This window comes from Anopheles darlingi, chromosome 2 (assembly GCF_943734745.1).
Source record: "Anopheles darlingi chromosome 2, idAnoDarlMG_H_01, whole genome shotgun sequence".
In the NCBI taxonomy this organism is placed as follows: domain Eukaryota; kingdom Metazoa; phylum Arthropoda; class Insecta; order Diptera; family Culicidae; genus Anopheles; species Anopheles darlingi.
The window spans coordinates 44,072,501-44,093,079 of NC_064874.1; the positions used below are offsets into that span (position 1 = coordinate 44,072,501).

Below are 20,579 nucleotides of genomic sequence, written 5' to 3' on the forward strand. Positions count from 1 at the left end.
AGAATTTCTTCGAGATAATGATGCTACCTAGCACGTCAATGCGAGAACGTGTGCGCGAAACATGATCAGTCTTTATTTCGATTTATTTTAGATTAATTAGAACATGACAAGGAGTTACTTTTCTATTGGTGTACATGCTGAGTAGGTGTTGAACTTAAAATGCTACACTCCAGTGCATGCTGCCTTACAATTTCATGTGTAATGCCCTTCTGAAAACCAGCATGAGAAGCTTGTTAGTATGAAGCACAGGTGTCAAACTCAAGTTACACTAGCATCCGGGCCGCAGTGGAATGTAACAGCCAGTTAGGGGGCCGCGCCATAAAAAAAAGGTTTTCCTTTATTTTTACGAACACTACTGTCCCTGCAGGTGTCGCATGTTATATGTAATTTTATTATATCAACATTCACATCAACATACAATTAATAACCAAGCACAATAAAGGTGACTGTCCACCATACGCAGCTTTGCTTTAATAACGGTCAATCGGAGGCTCAAACAAAGTTGCTATCGAGGCGAATCAATTATTTAGCGAAATTATTCTATTACAAATGGAAATTTTGTTTAAATTTCCTTCAGCGCACAGGTACTCATTTCTAACGAGCATTTCTAACACAAATTCTATTTTTTTCTATTATCGGACTAAATTGGCGATGTGTTTGCTTGGACTGTGTATTGATGGGTTTGTGTTGCGATTTGTAAAATGTTATTGCTATCGTAGCATGTTTACTTGAATTAAGGGTAAGTATGAAAAAAAGTTTATGCACCCCTGCAAGAAATTTACGTTTTGGCTGGTTTCTCCAAACATCTAGGTCAACAAATGGAAATTCGTATATCAATAATTTTTTTATTCTTTTTACTTTTTACTTTTTCCTTTTTTCAAAAAGACCCACTAGAGAAAAAGATATCACAAAAATAATCGAAATAGTAGGGGTGGATACACTTTTTTCCATACTGTAGGTTTAGTTGAATTATGGGGACTGAATTTTGGTTAATTTGGAACAAAAAAGCTCAATTTTGATGATTTTGGTGAAAAAATCATTCTACTTTTTTCGGTGTTCTATCATAGAATCATTTCACTTTTTTCGGTGTCCTATCATAGCTTTCTGCTGGATCATCGAAAATATACAAATCAATATTCTTTTGCTACATTAAAAGTAAATCCAGATAGCATCGTTGAGTTTTTGTTGATGTTTTCAATTTGGTGATTTTTAGTAGCTTTCTGAAGTAGAAAAAGTTATGCTTTTTACGATTTTGCCTCAAAAAACCAATACAAAAGGTAATCACAAACATGTTCTTGAAAAGCTGTAGTTTAGTTTGATATTTAGATAAAAACATAAAGTAGAATGGTTTCTGAACCATTTTTTTCCAAAACTGCGCCTTTTTAAGCCCCGAACTAGCCTTAGCTCCCTCTCAACGCAAACAAATATCATTTCATTCTCTTTTCTTTCATTTTTAGTGCTATCATGCTAGTGTCTCCGCTCAGGAGGGCAAAATAAACTATCGTCCTAATCGTGATTATGAAAATGCGTAACTTCTACGTTCAAACTTTGACCACAGCTCCTGTGTCCCCGGACTAACACCGGGACCGGGACAATAGACCCCGTTGATTGATCCAAATAACCTGTCTAAAGGAAGACGAAGCAACTTCCTCCATCCAGCTTCTGCTGTCACCGCCACGGTTCAAGGACATTTGCTTGCCACAGCACGATCGTTGATCCCGGTTGAGGTTCCCTTTCCTATGCAGGGACCGCTTCGGTGTATGGTCCGGTCCGGAGCATTAGGATCGACCCACCCCCACAATTACTCCAATACCCTTCTCACATCACCATCCCCGTTGTTGCCGACTGTATGCGCGCATGTACGTGTGTGTGTGCTCCACACTAGTGTGCTGGTGACAGCAACCCAGGGGGGACCTCAAACTTCCTTCCAGACGTGGCACCTCCGTTCCCTCCAGGCGTTTCGCGTGTTTCTGAAGTGTGAGCACTCCAAAGGCCAAGTAGGTACCTGCTCCCTGGTACCGGGGGGAAGGGGGGAAAAAGTTTCCAACCTGCAAAACTTGTAGCTACCTACCACAGGCACACACACATTCACACACACACACCTTTCAGTTCTAGTTTAACGCTCCCGGCGCATAATCTTTCGACTATGGTGAACGCCATGGACCCGGTGCGAAAGTTAGTTGTGCTGCTGCTGCTGTTGTTGTGCTACTTGTGTGGTATTCCGGTTGCGGTTCTACATCGCACATCCCTGCGACCCACCACCAACCGGAGCGCTCGCTAGTGGTGGTAGTAGTAGTAGTAGTAGTGGTGGTGACATGTACCTGACCGGAAGGCGTACACTTGGGCCGGATCGAGTGGGCAGTAAGATGATAATTGAATTGTAATTGAGTTTTGCTATCCACCAACTGGCCACTAGCACCAGTGTAGCCGAGCCGAGCTGGTTAAAAAACTTTTATCTCATCCGGTCATCCGGCCCAACCCACTCCAGACCAGGACCGGCACAACACAACACAGCAACACCAGTTCCTCTCGCATTGCCGAGGACCGGAAGCCGGTCTAGCCGAACCATGAAACGGCACGGTCGCGGTGCGCAGGTGTTGCTGGCCACTGTCTTGCCTTTGCCGGCATTTCCATCCAACGTGGGTGTCCAACGGCATCCAAACACATTTAGGAAATGGGAGAGAAAATTTATTACCCTGATTAAACGGTACCGGTGACTAGCGGTACGTGATCGGAAAGCCGAAACACGTCAGGTGTGAAAGATGCCTCGTACCTCGCCTCCCCGATCCTGGCAATAGCCGGCCAGCCGGGCGAGTGGGTAAAGTTTCATTTCATTAACCGTTCCCGTGATATGGGGGCTGCAGCTTACTTCAGCTCCTTGGGAGAAACGAGGAATCCGGTAGAAGTGTAGTGACCCCCTTTTTGGCTAGAGGCGCCTTCGTACGAAGTGGTAGCACATTCGCACATAATTACATTTATTTGAATTAAATGATCCTGACTTCTGGTGCCGGCTGCTGGGGAGGATTTCTGCCCAGATAGAGTGTTCAATGCAGAACTGGTGGTGGAATGATGCAATGGATAATGTTAGACGAACATTACGAACTTCAGAGAGAAATGTTACAGCATCCATTTCCCCGTACAATCAACTCTTCTTCTACAAACACACAGACACACGCAGATATAGCTACCCAAAATGGATGGCCAGCCATGGATGGTGGAGCGAGCAGCTTCATCAATCACATTACACAGTGCAACATGTGATTTATCATTTTGTGCATATATAAAAGAGCAGAATCCCATAGTCCATGACAGCGCATAATTAGCGTATTTCTCTGCGTACTCTGGGTAGTAGTAGTAGTAGTAGTTGATCGATCGTTCGCTTATGTACACCACACACACACAAGCAAACCACACCGCAACCGAAGAAGATAATAACTCATCGCCGTTTCGGCGGAAAGGAGCAAGCAAAATGCATCAACCCCACGCGTTGCATCGCGAGTTGTGTGCTGTGAAGATGTGAAGGAACACTCCTTCTCGAAGAGGGCACCAAGGAGAGTGGCCCCAAAAACTTCTCGCCACACCTACCGAGAGTCACGGCATCGACATAGCAAGGCATTGGCAAAGATAAATAATGCATGAATTGCACGGATCATATTTAACCTTTCGTTGGTGCAATAATCGCTGCGCTCGGAGAACTTTGTTTGAACTTTTCCCCGCGCGTTCTTGGACGGTCTTGCGACGGAAGTTGCACCACGGCACGGGAGAACGTCGTTGGTTACCAGCAGCATTTGACATTAAAGCAGCTCGCCTTCCGTTTGTTGGATCTAGCGGAATGTCTGCGCGCTGGAAGGGTTTCTTGCAATTTAAGTTGCTTCACATTCATTAGGAATGCTTCTCGTCAATGTGTGTCATTCGAGGAAGTTCAAAATGGCTTCATATTTCGCCTTAACGCTGCCTACATTAAGCAGATTCGTTTGCGCTCAGCCATTAAATTGTCGAGATCGACGAGTGAAGCGGCACGGATTTAACACGACATTGGACCGCCGTGGTTTTTGGGGGAGGACCGTGGTCCCGTTTGCTGTCGTTCCTCCTCCTTCATCTCCTCCTTCACAAATGCCCTGCCCAACAACAACACGATTGAACCGCTGCTGAAGATAATATCTTGGGTTCGAAACACACAAACCGTTCTCAGTCCCGTTGCTCAGCTGGTTGCTCGATCGCTTCTCTGGGATCTGCTGCTGGCTTGTTAATGGTTGAGCGGTGGTTGCGATGAAAATTATCCTCCTGGCCACACAAAACCATCGCTAGCGTAAGCGCTCGGTAACCCACATCAACATCTGGCCGATGGTTGGACGGTTTCTGATCTGATAGCGGAGCACTGGTCGGAAGCCGCTCCGCGGTCGATGGAAAAACGATAAGAAAAAACAGGGGGATGACAGAGAGAGGTGCGCGGGAAGACGCAATCCACTTCTTCCCCGGTGCTCAAGTGCTCCCGGGAAGTCCTTTGAGAGGGTCGTCGCACTCGGTCTCGGTTCAGGATAGTTCGGTCGTAAGGAACAACAGCACGACAGACAGGCAGGCATGCATGCAGGCAGGCAGGCAGTTGTTGTCGAGGGAAATTGCCAAACCATTCTTGGAACTCTGGAGTATGTGTACGTGTCTCTGGATGTGTGTGTGTGTGCTCGAGAGCTGTGGAGTATGCTCGCTAAAGGTATGCTCACGTCGGGATCGTTTGCCGCCGCCACCACCGGTTTGTGGTACTACTGCACAGCAACTCCCCACTTTTGGTCATCTTCGGAACCACAGCAATCCCCCTAAGAAGCATTATCTACTTCAATATCCTACGTGGTCGTGGTTTTTTTGAGGCTACTCGAGCGTGTCTGTGTTTACAATTGTCACAGTGTTGCTTCAGAGGGACAACAGAGGACTCTCTATCTCTCTCTCTCTCTCTCTCTATCATTGGTATCGGGGTTGTCCAGCAATTTCGGGTGGACCGAGGCCGGTACCACAAAGAAAAAGATCACGCTAAGCCCGAGCTACTTGCTATTGTCGAGGGATGTTGAGAGGTTTTTGCGGGATCCCTTTTAGGGATCCTTTGCTTAAGTAGCTTCCTTCGGTCTGTCCCTCGACCTCGATGTTATGTTTTGATGGAAGGCGGTCCCCGGGAGACCTTTCTCTTCTTTACCGATCAGATTTGATCAGTGAAACTTTTCCACAATGGCTGGGTCCCAAGCTTATGAAACTCTCTCTCTCTCTCTCTCAAAGTGACACATTCAATGGAAGGTTTAGCAGTGGTTGAAGCTAATTGGCATTTGAGGGCCGAAGAATGAGTAACGCTAAGTTAAAGTGTTCCACAATATTGTTGTTTTAGCGTCAGCTAATCATCTCGACGAAGATTGAATTTATCTATTGGAAGTAGAAAGTCCACAAGTTGCACTAGTGAATGTTGGATTAAAATGAAAATTCCCACGACTCAGCTCAGACTGTTAATGCGTGTAAAAGTTGGGAAGCGTAATAAAAACGAAACAGAAATAATCCATGACCCAATTCGGCAGGGTGCAAACAAACAGTAACAAACAAAACCGCACATCAATACCGCCTAACCGTAACCACAAACGCGCCTGAACGTCAGCCACAAAAAGCCGATGCTAGCTGCTACTTCATGATGCATGGTGATGGTTCGTGTATAACCTCGTGGTGTGGTCCAGTGGTCCAGTGAAGCGTGCCGCCTGAAATGTGACAAACCCAGAACCCTAGGTGCTGGTGACCTGGACCTGGTGTAGTGCGAAAATCGGTGGGAATGTGATGTGGTGTCGAACATGAACATGAGCAGTAGAGTCCAACTATTGCATAGCAACTCAATGAAAAAGGTGCGTAAAAGATCGTGTTTTCGGGTGATTTTGTTTTATTGCCAACCAAACCAAAAATAAACTAAAACACATCACAAACACCAAGTGGAATCTACCAACAGTATGTTTCATGTATGTTGTTGAGTTTTTTTTTTGTTTGCAAAAATCAAATGCAGCATACAACGAGCTGTAGTTCACTCACTCGCCCCAACTTGAACTAAACAGTAATCTCCAAACACTTGTGATGTTTTCCCGTTTTTTTTTAATTTATTATTTCATGTTTTGTTTATGTAAGCAGCACCAAGGACGACAACAACAAAAAACGAGTAAAAACAAATCGCTACCAAAGAGCATATTTGACCCCCGCCGGTCATTTACGCAACACACAACATAAATCATTCATGCGCTGCTGGGCGCCTCCATCGAGGCTAGTTTGACGCTGCGTGTGCGCGTGTGCTGTTTGTGTGGCGGCGCATGCATGCCGCTCGGATGGGCGACATTTATTATTCTAGCTGATCCAAATGGAATCGAGAAAATAAGATTTAAAAAACAAAAACAAAAACAAAACAAAGTTTAGCTGACAGCAAACCCGACCTTATATTGCATTTTATGAGTGACGATGACGGTGACGATTGGTATTCAAGGTTTGGTTGTTTTTTTGTTTTTTGCTGAAAAAAATGATAAATGGACCTTTCAGAATTAAACCCCATTTAACACATCGTCATCACGCAAATCCCAAAAAGGGGGGCTCTTACAGGATATGTTGTTCCTTAAAGCAATTAAAGCCGACCAAGCCCCGGTAACGATTTCACAGCTTTTCATGCGCTATTAGCGCCCCATTCGCATTTGTTTAGCACCGAAAAGCCTCCTCGTCCTCCTCCTTGCGACCGGCAATAACAATTTGGAGAGGAAGAAAACACAGTGCCGGCTGATTAAAAAGACGCTCAACGTCGCTTGGCAATCGGAAGCGTCTTCCGATGGATTGCTGCCCATCATGATAATGCGGCCCCTAAACTGGCACATTACGTAGCAAATCCGACCAAACCGACCCACTGACTCACTCACTCCCACTCGGTGTCCTAGCTCGATGAAGATAGCACGTTTATGCAAAATTCGTTATTGGTGTGGTTTTGTAGTGTGCAGCAATAAACAGCCATCAACAGCCAACCGAACCGTCAACCTCAATAAAATCCCACCCAACCCACCACTTCTCCTCCCTGGGGGGTTGAGCAACTTGTTCACGGCTTTCGTCTTCGTCGCGCCGAGGGCCTCCCACTTGCTGAAGGGGCTCTTTGGTGGCGGTGGTGGTGGCTAAAAGCCAAACCAGACCAAACAATATTCTGAGTTCTACACTCCTTTCACCCAACCCCGGGTTGGTTGGGTGGTTGGTGTGTGAATTCGGGATGCAAAGGCAAGGCTAGTGTTGGTGGGAGGAGGGGGAAGGAAGGCCCCTAGAACCGCTGCTGCTCCTTTGCAGCAGCAGCAGCAGCGACTCAATCACGTACAGTTTATTATCGCTATTAACACGAAGTGTTGCCTCATATTTATGGGGCAATGCCGTGTCCGTTGGTTCGAAACCGAGCGACTTCGAGGTCCTTCCTTCCTGCTTTCCACTCCTGCCCCCTTGCCCTAGCTGTGCCTCGGTTTGTGGACGTTGTTGCCATCGTTTCCTCGTTGAACAAAACCGCATAATGGATATTATGCTACACTTCCTAACTGCCTCGCTTTCGTTTATGCATCCATCTGGAGGGTAGGTGCGTGTGCTTCCTGGTGGCTGTTGGGGGGGGATGTATGTAAAAAAAAACAACTTTGCACTCTCGGCCCACCAATCCACCCATTGGTCACCGAGGGGGGTTACGAGCGAAGCGACAATGCACTTTCGTTCCACCTCACTCAATTATGTACCGAGTGGCCATCCGACCGACCGACCGACCGGCCGACTGAGGCCCATTTGGGGTTGCGCTCAATCTCCATTATTATTTGCTGAGTTAAATTGGAATAAATTGTGCCGGCCTTAAAGAAGCTGCCCGCTGCCCGACCGGATCGGTTAGCCTCACACCAATAGCCCAGGTGCATGACGCACACACACACACGCACAAGGGGAAAAGGGAACAACAGTTTTCATCGTTGCATCGGCCACCAGGGGGTGCTACTGCTGCTCCTGCTGCTGCTGCTGCTGCTGCTGCTGCTGCTGCTGCTGCTGCTGCTAATAAATATTCAACAGCATTAAAAGACAACATACTCCAATCTACGACTCGTTACCACACGATAACCGGTGCACACGTGCGCAGTGCTGTGCGGTGCGGTTTCCGTTACTCCCGGAACCCCCCCTTCGGAACCCCCCGGAACCGATGCCACCGTTCCGAACCGTGTTCCGTGTTCTCGGTGTCTCGGTGTCTGAGTGTTTGCATTAGCAATGCATAAATAAAAATCGAATCCACCACACCAGCGTGCACCACGCACGTCAACCATGCGCGCGTGTCTGTGTGTCCGTGCGCGCGTGTGTGTGTGTGTGGTTATGCAAATGCATCGAACGAACATGGAGAAGAATGGCTCCGCACCCGCTGTTCCCTGCTGGTGTGCTGCTGCATTCGCTACGTGTTATCGCCCGTGTAGACTCCTCCACATTCCTCTGGTGGCCTCGACTGCCACGGTAGCCAATCTGTTGCAAACCGATTGTGAAGGGAAGGGTTGGGGAAGAGCGCTGTGGTCACAGTAAGGTGCTAGTTCGGTGCAGTAAAAGCTAACTAGTTAATCCTTTTTCGCTCCCAAAATCCGGACCAATCCGTGGATGGGTTGGTTGGTTGGTTGGTTGGTTGGTTCCGGTCAATTTTCCAATCGATGGTGTAACCTCCCCCCCGGGGGGGCGCCGGCCATTTTATCTCTCCTACCAGAGAGGCGTCATAAATTGTACGCTACGCTACGGAATGCATTTGACCGGAAATGGAAACAAGGAAGAAGAAAAAACGAGAACGAGTTCCGCCCGCCTCAAAAAGTGCACTCAACCCACACCCGGGGCCCAGTTGCATTATATGGTGCGTAACGGAATCAAACCAATCACCAATGAACAGGTTTGATGCATTTTTTCCTTCGTTTTTCCCGATACAGCTGCAAGGACCTGAACTGAACTGTGAACGCGACACTCGTAACTATCACGTCACGATCACAACGTCACTTTTTTGAGAGTCAAGAATCGAGTTGCGCGATTATCCAGCGCGACGTTACCTTCATGCGATTGCTCTCTCGTCGTTCCTTTTCAACCGGGAAGCGAAATTCCTTCACAATCATCAACCTCAAGGGGACAAATCGGACGTGCAAGAAGTGATCTAAAGCAGTAAACTCGATTGTTATTGTTTCGCAGAACGTAAAACTTTCCTAAAAACACTCACTCTCTCTTTCTCGCTCGCTCTTCGTCTTCCTCCTAAATCGAACGTCAACGTCAACCGGTCCCAGGGTTTTCCACCAGAATGGGGGCCGCCCCTACGTAAAATGGACACCACCACCACCACCACGATACCATCAGCTACAACTCAATCAAAGTTTGTCCTAGCAGTTTGCCGCAAGTGTCCGTCAGCGTCGTCGCAAGTGTTCGCAAAAAACCCCGAAACTCATCACCATGACGACGGTGGCGACGGTGACGGTGGCGACCGGGCTACTTTATTACATTCCCGAACCGGCAGCATTACCCAGGACTGTCGAGCCGGGGGAAAACACCCGGAAATCCATTTATAATTCCGCTGAGAATATTCTCTACAAACACAAAATTACCACCTTATTGCGAGGGTTTTTTTTTGGGGACTGGAGGAAACGTGACATGACGTGCGGTGCGGGGAGGAACAAAACATGAATCTCGTAACGTTGAAGCGTTGAAGAAGGACATGTAGTTGCGTAGTTGGGATTGGCGACAGACAAGACACGCACAAGCAGAGAGAAGGGGGAGGGGTGAGAGAAACAAAAGGCCCCCTAGCCCGCCAGCGCGTCACTCAATTTGTTTTCGGAAGAGGAGGGCGGGGGGGGGGGGCAGGTCCCCGGTGGCTACTTATTGCTTTGGCAGCTCAGCCTCAGGGTCGGTTCCGTTGGTTGGTCTGTTCGGGAAATGAAATTTTCGACGAAATAAAAGTTTGCTTCCTGCGTTGGTTTCCCCGGGAGATCCCCGCTTCCCGGATTGTGCGTCTAATGACACACGCACACACGCACGCACGTGCAAGAGAGACAGTTGATAGAGAGAGAGAGGAATATCGCGGTACGCATCCCACCTGCTGGCATTCCAACGCGCACACGCACACGCACACGCACACGCATGTGGTCTGTTCTGTGGTCCCTTTCCGGTCCAGTTGCCGTCGATACGTTTAATCCAATCTAATCAGGGGGCGCCATGTCCATGTGGACTTCAAGAACTGTAATAATGCAATAGCCGTGACCACCGGCCAGTCCACTGGGAGTATGAGTTGTAGTTGGAGGCTTTCTCTGTGTACGAGGATTGGACATTGGATTGGATGGCATTCCCAACAAGAACCAAACACGCACACACGCACACACATACGCCGCGCGTTTGTCAGCTTTTGTGACAACACATACCAACCGTAAAAGAATAGCCATCCCGAAACGAAAAGGAAAAGGAAAATCATTATCAAAGGAAACGGAGAACGGTATCCCCCTTGATGCGCAATCGGTCTGCGTTTTCTTTTGGCACTTGGACCACTCATTCCCTCTCTTCCTATCTCTTCCTTTCTCTCTCTCTCTCTCTCTCTCTCTCTCTCTCTCTCTCTCTCTCTCTCTCTCTCTCTCTCTCTCTCTCTCTTGCCCTGGCAATGAAGTGGCACGGACGATGATAAATCATGGCAAATATTTCATTAGAAAACCCGCCAACGGTGGCGTGGCGGAAGAGAGAGGAAGAGCAAACTTTTGCCCCCTCGAAGCTAACGGTTTCCGGAAGCGCCTAAGAAGCCCCACCAGAAGGGAGGCAGTGAAGTGAGAAGGGGGGATGAAAAAAATCGTCCCCCCCCTTCCTCTCACGCTGTGTTCCTTTGGACTGCTCCTTCTGTGACAGTTGGATGACGACGACGACGACGATCGTGCACGGCCGAGCGTGTCAACGGAAGGCAGAGGCAGGAAGTGGAGGCACGGAGGAAGGACTGGCAAGTGAGAATGGAACCTGCTCGTCGTGTCCCCTCGCCCTTCTTTTTTTTGGTTAGAAGCCGACGGTATAGCGGAGTTTTTCCGTTTGATTGACCGTTTCCAGCGGGTGGCTGGAAAGAAGGGGGGAAGGACGACTCCCACCCTTGTGGGAGGACGCCGTGACACCGGTAGGGCCACGGCAGTAGTGTCGGTAGGTGGCAGGCTGGTTGGATGGCTGGCGTGTTGTGTTTTAATTCCGGAGCAATAAATATCGTTCTCAATTCCACCGTGACTGGTCGTGACAAAACACTCACACACACACACAACGTGGCGCTGGAGTCAGAACAATGGCCTCAGAACAACCTTGCCTCATGCTCCTGAGGCGAACGGAATTAAGCAGCCCGGCCGGCCAAGCTGGCACCAACACAAGCACGCTTCTAATTGGATCGATTAAAGATAAATTTCAATTCGAGAACAATGCCCACCCGGCAGAAAGGATTTTCTCCGCCTTTGTGAGGATATTATCATCAACCATCAACAGGAGAATTCATGGGGAGGTAGAGGGGATCGTGGCACTCCCCGTAACCTTACTTCCCTGGCCAGACCAACACAACTTCATTTGCTATTCAGTAGGAGGAGAAGGAGTTTGTGCAAACAAATATGCAGCATCTTGTTTTTGGGATCTCGCACAGCACAGCACAGCGCTCACCAGCCGCAGATCGATCGCTCCCGATATCAAACGTCATTTATCATCCACGTGGCGAGGTTTTTGGGGGTTTGGGATTGGGTTTGGGGACCGGGTAGCGAGCTGATGGGAAAACGATAAAGGAACCCCCCGTGCTGATGCCAAATTTTGCAATGAAATTCAAATTACAAGCAAAGTTAACATCCGGCATTAGTGGTGTCTATATCTGTTGTAGGCGACGCGACCAACGCCCACGCCCACACCCACGTCACACCTCACGAACAATCATTAATTAATGTGAGCCGCTCTAGCAATGATTAATGATCGCAGCACCGCAAGACCAACGTCGTCGGTCAAGACGAAGACGAAGACGAAGATGATGAGGAAGATACCGACCGAGGGACGAATCGAAAGCTCCGTCCGAGGGTGGTGGTTTGTGGTAGCAGAAAGAAAAAAAAACAAAATAATTTATTGTTTCAACGGCCAGCAACGAGCCACTTGCAGAGGGCGCCTGTTAATGAGAATCTGTCGCCAACAGAATCAGAAGAGGCTTATGACAGGTGAGATGGTTGCGCATCCGGCACATACGAATGTATGCATATTGCTCTGCTTTGAGAGGAACTCCTTAAAGAGCTTGAAATTGTTGCCTTTCCACTTCCACCGCCTTCCACCACTCCGGATGGATCCGAATTCGGTTTGCAAATCTGCCTCATCATGACGCAAAAATGGAAAAGAGGTTTCCGTCCGTTAAATAACCGGATGTCCGAACCGGAGCATCGTGCGGGGCGGAGGGGAAGCGCTTTGCCTCGCTATGACTGTCTGGTCGGTCGGAAGCACGCGCCGCAACCCCGGACATAATTACTTTCACCGGTCAAAGTCTAATTATGGATTGCGAGTATAATTTTCCCGGCCCTGGCTCGGCCTGGCCTGCCCACTACCCCGGCACACACACACACACTGTTTGCACACCGTACGGGGAGTTTGCGAAGAGCTCAAAACCAAACAAACAACCAACGAACGCGCACGTGAAAGGCAGGAGAAGAAGCAGAAACTTCCCTCATTGGAACCGCTCGGAACCGGGGAGCGCCACACAAAGAGTAGCAGAGATTAGCAGGGATGGAGGAAGCACATAAATGGGAGAGGGAGAGAGAGAGAGAGAGCAGCATCTCCAATCCGACCCGATAAGCCGGACAGAACCGGCGGAAACATGGCCATAGGGCTGCACACGTACATCCGCTGTGTACGGTCACCGCAAGAGGAGGAGGAGGAGGAGGAGGAGGAGGAGGAGGAGGAGGAGGAGGAGGAGGAGGAGGACGGGCTGGTAATCATCAAAATAATTAATTATGAACTGTAAAAATTTAATAACGAGTTCTTGTTTACTTCGTTTCCATTCATTAGTGAGCCCTGGGATGGGAAAGCTTTTGCATTAACATCATCCCAACGGCCATGGCAGTGAGCGTGGAGCAAAGCTCTTCTTCTTTTGTCCAGCCCGATCAGTTCAACTCATTGAAAGTGAACGAGACAGCGAGATATAGCTGGGAGATAGTTTGCGCGATAAAACTTGTTTTGTTTTGTTTTCGTTTCGCGTAATAACCGCAACCAATTATCACGAACAGTACCGGGAATCAATAAATGAGCTCGCTTTATTTGCTTCAATGATCATCTCCTCGATGTTTGCGGAGGAAACCCCAGGGAAACCGTACACCGTACATCGAATTCAGCGGAACATGTTGTTACCTTTTTAAATGGTTTCACGAGAAAACGAGCGATAGTGTGCGGCAGGCCAGTACAGGGTTCAGACTCTCTCCGCGCAAATCCTGCGTAATCCTTGGAACAATTAATGTGTTGCTGCTCTCAACATTTTCATCATTAACCGGCTAGCGGCAAACACCACTGCCACTGCCGTGGCTTTGAAACACTGAAGCTGCTGCATCAACACACACAGATACGCAGACACACATACACACACCACAGTGATGCACTTCACTTGGGCGCCGTTCGATTCGGGGAATCGTTTAACGCTTCAACCGCCGCTCGTATTCAGGTGCATTGCATAGGAAGTAAGGTGTGAACGGCTAGGCGCCTCCATATCACGATTTACACGTCAAAGCCCACACCAACACACAAACACACGGTGCAAGCACGGTGCCAGCGTGATTCGATAGCCGGAACCGGATGAATAAAGATGAAGACAACGAGCAGCAGCAACTAAATCACTTACTAGAAGCTCGTGACCGTATCTGACGGAGGCCGTGCGTTGGATTTAGGTTGGAGTTTCATATCCCTCCGCTCACTGTCACATTGCTACACTCCAGCGACAGCAGAATAGCATTGGTTAAAGCGTTAAAAACCGTAAAGAATGGGCAGCACGCGACGAGTGATTAGCGGTGGCATGGAATCCTGACGTCGAGATAACACAGTTTTCACCTTCCGACTTCGTTAAGGATTCTTCCTAACACGCACACACACACACACCTCACGAGCCACAGCGCCTACTACAACGCTGTCGCCCAAAGATTTCCACCCTCTGATAACGGTTAAATGAACTGACCCGTCGACGGCGCGTCGAATAAACAGACAGACAGACAAACAGACAGACGCACACCGTAGACAACGGACGGATTCGGCAGTTCCGGCAGAAGACCACGGACCACAATCCCTTTCTCTGTCTTCCCGGTGCACTATCAGAAACCCCCCCCAAACACACACTCAACACGACCACGAAACCACGAACACGGCAAGCGCGAATGTCAAGATCCACGAAACGTCTAACGACCGAGCGCGACCAGTTCATCGAAAGTCCCGACGTGTACTGGCTAGCCGACGGTTACTCTGGTGTCTCTCTAGTCTAGTCTAGTTCAGTTCGGCATCAACTCCCCCCAGGTGTTCAATGATGATACGAAACCGTCACACGTCACGGCGGTTGTTGCAAACGGGGTTTGGTGGCGCATGCGCAACAGAACCCGAGGTGAAGGAGAATGGTTTGTTTACAAAATTTGGCCACTGGAAGTGACCGGGCCGTTAGTTGGTCGTTTTGGAGGGCGGCTGCAGCGGGCGGCTCGTTTGCTATGTGGCGGCTGGTAATGAGGCGGCTAGGTTCACTCTGCGTTCATGATGTATCGGGCGAGGTAAGGATTTCAAAGCGTATCTTGATGGAAAATATTAAAAATATTTAATTATGCAACGATTTTAAACGATTTTAACAAAATGGAATGGAATGTTTTCATAATAAGCGGTACACTTGACTAGATTGTGCATCCAAATGTTTCTCTGTTGTTGTTTCTCTAATTTGACAATTCAATTGAAGAACAAAAGCTGCTTTGATAAAGATACATAAAGATACAAGTAAGATTCTATAAGTAAAAAGTAAAGTGGAGATGACAACGCACACTTAACTTTTAACTTGCTGTATTTAGCTAAGGAAAGAAGTGTTCGTCCTGTTAGCTATACTAAATGAAAGTGTGGGTTTGTGTCTTTAAGATGTAGAGCAATTATTTTTTATTTTGCTCATACATTTGGATAAAAATGCATATTAACAAAAAAAAAAGGCGCACTTTTACCTCAGCACTGGGGCAAGAGTGCACATCGCTCTTTTCTGCACATTTTCTATTTTATATGCATATTTGTGGTATAAAAACTAGTTTGTCTTTGATACACACTTATTTTTGTTATTTTACCCTAATCAAAATTACCAATTTAAAAATTTCAGATTTTTTTATGTTATCTTTTCACAGCAATGAGATAGCTAACAATGAGTGCCCTCTCGTGCCACATAGGATCATTTCTTTAAAAAAGTGTCAAATACAAAATGTTTCGTTTGTCTACCAGAATGAGGGTTACACTATTTGAAACTATGGTAGTTTTGTGTCTCTAATCGCTTATGAAGCTTTGCAATAGGCAATATCCGCGAAGCGAAATACTGTTTTCAAAGTATAAATTAATGCACTTCTCTAACATTTAACATTTTAACAACCAAACCACAAACCAAAACACGTATGATGAAGTGATATCATGAGCTTTCAAACCAGTATGGTGGCGCTAGAATCGGTGAAGCCGTTTTCTGGAAAAGCATAGTGCGCACTTTTACCCCATGCGCATTCTCATCCCACTAAATGGTAAAGGCACGACAGGACATTCCATTCCAATCAAATGCGCTCTGTGAGATAATTAATAAACTATTCCACTGGGAAATACACATCACTAGGATATTTATTCCAAGAATGTTTGTGGCTGTAACCCAAGAGCTGCGTACAATTTCCCCAAATTAACTCGAAATGTGTATCCGCCATTGTTGTGAACCTGCATACCTTTCATACATCCGTTCCTCGTCCACGTTCAGCTCTCTCTGGCGTGCGTTGCAAACATATCTTTCAAACAGCGTCCATCCCAAAAGCAGGTCCAGCACGTCGCAACGCCCTCCGGGGATCAGTTGTGCAAACAGACAAACACCCCCCCAAAACACATCCGGCCGTCCCGGTGTCGTTGGTTGGAAAAATCCAAATTAAAAATTCCCACAAATCCACAATCCGCATCTGGGTACGGCGCAGCCACATTTAGCATGCAAACGGTGGTTACCATGTCTTGAAATTCAAATTTTGTTTGTCATCGTCATGATGCGGTTCCATTTCGTATCGGCCCGGATCCCCGGAAGGATTATCTCCCGTAACGCGCGGGTCCGCCATGTCCAACATATGCAAAATCATTATAATGAACAAACACCGGCCGCCGCTCAGGTGAGAAAAGTATTAACACGAACAGATTGTTCTCCGTTTCCCGCGCATGGACGCATATGTTTTTCCCGTTTTCCCGTTGTGTTTCCCGTTGTTTGTTTGTTTTCTCTTTTACTCTTCTCTCCATCTATTGTGTCGCTAATAATTGTGTTGACGACACAATGTTTAATCTGCTTATTCGCACTGATGGTTCATCCCTGCGCGGAGGCTACATTCGCTGGGATGCGATCCGTGCTGCCAGACACCTGCAGCTGTGATTCATTGGTGGAGTGGAAATTTGTAAAAATTAATTTGAACAAAAAAAACACACACACACAGAAAAACATAAGACGTAAGATGGGTCCGGCAAAAATTTCTGCTACTGCGAGAGAGGTAATGAATCGTACCCTCGGGGAGGAAAATCCGCATGATCGCGTAGCGCATCGTTTAACGCACCGAAACAGAACCATTCTTTTTCGGGACGTGGTCACGGTTTCGGTGCACCTAAGTAAAGCGTCACACCAACAGCCATCGCGGATGTTAAGCTTGTAATCTCTCTTACCGAGAACGATGCATCTAAAAACCGGATAAAACACTTTCACCAAGTGATGCAGATGGAGGTTCATCCTACCATGTCCCAGACCCCCCGGATCCGTTTTTTCGGTGGCTCCTCGGCGGCGGCAAAGTAGCGAATGTGTTTTCCATTTTACTTTTTTCATTTTCAATGTAACAATCAGTGAGCGACCGAAAAAGTATGAAACAAAGAGAAGAGAGAGAGAGAGACAGAGAGCCAGAGAGACAGAGAAAGGCAGAAAGCAAAAGGATAAAGAGAAAAAGAACGAAGAAAAGCGAATCATGACAGAGCAACAGGACATTGGGCTCCTCGGTGGCTCCTGGTGTAAAACGGTCCATCCGTACGCTGAACACCATCCTCCCGTTGGTCGGACAACCGTCCCAACAACATCCCCTTTCTCTCTTTTTCTCGCGGACGTGGCTAACAGGGACAGATTAACATTTTAATAATGTTACTACATTCGCCCGTTACAATGCCGCGAAAAGGGATGCCAATTGAAAATTTGCAAAAAAAACCACCACGGTACTTTTTCGTTTTTGTTCTTTTCTTGTTCCGGTCCGCAAGTCCTGTCCTTTTTTGGCACGACCAGACTTTTGGTGGTCTACTGGGCTGCTGACTGGTCGACGCCAGTGACACCGGCCACCAAAAACAGCATAAAAAAAAACAACATCGCCAAATGAAAAACGTACAATCCGTGCCTTCGCGGATCCGCCGTGTTCCGGCTCTCTTACAACTCTATTGTGCAGCAGGCAGACAGGACTAAATCATATTATGCAAATCATTCCGCACACACACACACACACGCCGATACACACACGTGTGCATGTCGTGTAGTAGTAGTAGTAGAGGCAATACTGCTGCTGGTACTACGGATCGCGGACTGCGAGCAATAGCAATATTTGGATCAAACGTGAACGTAGAATGTGAGGAGCACCACTACTACTACTGCTACTACTTGCGTTGCGTTAGATTAGATTGAATCGGTTCGCGGTCCGTGGCCGCCTCTGGTCCAAACCGAACCGGTAATTGCGCGCCCTCTTTAGCGACCTCCCTCTCCACCTCTTTCTCTGTAACTGGGAGGTTAGAATCATCAACAACAAACCGTGTGGACCGAGTTGAGCCGGAGAGAGAGAGAGAGAGAGAGAGAGAGAGAGAGAGAGAGAGAGAGAGAGAGACAGACCGGTGGAAGACTAGTAAGTAAACATGTAATCTGGGTAATAACGTCGCTACACACACACACACACGCACACACGGCGCGCGTTACAACGTCGCTGATGGTGAAGGGAAAGCAGCATCACCCTTTATGCGCTTGCACCATACCGGGTGCAATCATGAGTCACTAGCCGTGGCCACACGGGGCGAAAATTTGCGCGCAAATTTGCACATTAATGCCAAAATGTTTTCGCTTCGTGTGGCAGGGGTAAAACCCCGAAAATTTATGCCGAAATGTCAAACGTATTGTTTTCATCTGTGTTTTGGCCGCTGAAGTTGATTTCCGAATAAATTTTGCAGTTTTTAACGATTTTGTTGCTGTTGCTGTTATATTTATATTAAAAATGCAAAAACAATACGAAAAGAACCTACATTTTCGTAAATAAAGCGTTCGATAGCGTCAAGGGTTCAGCGAAAAAGTCCGCGGACGTATAAAAGTTTGACAGCGTGTAAGGGTTAAGCGAAACCGTTTTGGCATTAATTTTTTCGTTTGCGCTAGAGTTTTCGCCCCGTGTGGCCACGGCTACTAGAGTAATTGAATCAAGCATTTTTTTACATCCTCACGCACCGTGCCACCCCCTGGGAGTGCATCTGCAGGGCACATCCGCGAGGGACTTGGGGGATGGATTAAAATTGCATTCCCCGGTGCGCTCAACGGACGGACAGCGGAACATGAAACGCCACTTCACCCCGAATGAGGCCCGAATGAGCACAAAATTAACAATTGAATTCGCACACACGCGCGCGCACACACAACGGTGGTGAAGCTGAAGCACACAGCTTCGTCCTCGTCACAGCCCAAGCCACGCAGCAGTGTCCGTCGTCATCGTCAATCATTCTCCCGGTCGCCGCTGGTCGGAGGCCAGTCGGTCGGTCGCTCGTCGTGCTGGAGAAATCAGCGGGAACGGACGGAGGTAAATATTGAAACAGCGTGCAGCGCCGGGATTGGAAAGGGCCGCCGCCTACTACGATGCGAAGTGAATCGAGAATCGGCCAACGGTCAATATTTATTCGTGCACGCGGATTAAAGGTTTAACGGTTTTAATGTTTCATCATCGGCCGGCCTCCGGGGTGTGTAGTGCTGGCCCCGGGAATGGCGCGTGGCCTGCACGAGAGTACAGGCACGACATCACCGGGAATGGCCACCGTATTACAATTACAGCAGCGCGGTCTAGGTCATCCGCTCAATGAAGTTGTTTTCGATGCTGCCGATGATGATGATGATGAGTTGCTCCGCGCTGATCTCCGCTCGCGATCACAGCAGGCCAGGCGAGGTCCGGAATCCGAAGAGGAAGAGTTGTTTGATGCCAATAATTGATTGCGACCGGTCCGGTCAGCGTCGCGGGAACAGTGAGTCGTTGTTTTGGCGCTCAGAAGTCGTGTCAGCGAGTCAGAAGTCGTTGGAATCCGGATAGCGCGACAGTAGCACCGGCACGTAATCATCGTACTGGGCGATGAAGAAGTTACCAGCGACCGGGCAGCTCAAGCTGTAGCGGGATGCGAAATCACGCGTGCTGAACCGTATCCTTGGTGTGCGATTCCTTTCAGACAAGCCAAAACACAACACACAACACAAACACACACACAGAGGGAGGGAGAAAGAGAGAGAGAACCGATTGAAGGTGACACAATGAGAGGACATTCCCGCGACTTGACCACATACTTGCTCGAGACGCGCGGTACCGCCGCATAATCGTTCCAGCATTGCTGGCGGAAGATAAGAAAGATGTACCGATGGCAACCGCTGCCGGCTCGCGGAAAGACGGGAATGTACTCGAACAGCGTCTCGCCCTGCTCGACGTGCCGGCCCGGAATATTGCCCACCAGCCAGTGGGCGAACTCACGGTTCCACGGTTCCATCCGGCTCGGCGAGTCCGGATCGAGCATGACGAGCGTGTAGAGGGCGGTCGGATCGGCACACCATTCCACCTTCGGTTCCTCGCGCACTTCCACCGGTTGCAGCTCCTTGCCCGCGTCCACCAGCTTCTTCGCCCGGTATATCACCTTCGCGAACACCAACGGTGCCCGATCGATCAGCACCGGTACGATGTCGTGCTCGGCAAAGAACTGCCCAATGTCCACCTGCATGCCTCCTGTTGTTGTGTACTACTACTACTACTACTGGGTCCTATCAAGCCGGACACCGTCACGGAACTGAACAGAGACTAGCGCGCAACGATGAGCTGCCAGCACCGTGGCCTTGGCTGATAACGGGCGATCCACGGGCACTAGGTCACTATCATAGACCGGTCGCGCCCGTTAGAATCATCCCGGTCGGTCATTCAAGGCGCGTTATCGGTTGATTTGCGACCAGCCAGACAGACACACACGCACACGCACATAGGCGGATAGAGTGTTCTCATCCGAACTATCGGTAGAACCGCGTGCGACCGCGGTAACCCTCTAGTGCCAACGAATGATGACGTCAGATG

The 20,579-nt window shown here is 48.4% G+C and overlaps 2 protein-coding genes across 6 annotated transcripts in view; both read right to left on the reverse strand.

Moving 5' to 3' along the window:
* The window catches only part of LOC125949228 (cadherin-87A), a 137,298-nt gene that overhangs the window by 81,985 nt on the left and 34,734 nt on the right, over nt 1-20,579 (reverse strand). For 2 of the 5 annotated variants that reach the window (XM_049676049.1, XM_049676045.1), the window contains exon 1: nt 13,390-14,453. The exons of the other annotated variants lie outside the window; for them this stretch is intronic. The gene's annotated coding sequence lies outside the window, so the exon portion shown is untranslated. Of the gene's footprint in view, nt 1-13,389; nt 14,454-20,579 lie in introns of those variants that run through there. 5 annotated transcript variants of the gene reach the window in all.
* On the reverse strand, nt 19,072-20,310 carry LOC125949426 (protein D2-like). Its single transcript, XM_049676428.1, has 2 exons — nt 19,811-20,310; nt 19,072-19,688 (listed from the first exon to the last, which is right to left on the reverse strand). Exons 1-2 carry the CDS (start codon nt 20,233-20,235, stop codon nt 19,538-19,540), a joined length of 576 nt encoding a protein of 191 aa, XP_049532385.1. The 5' UTR covers nt 20,236-20,310; the 3' UTR covers nt 19,072-19,537.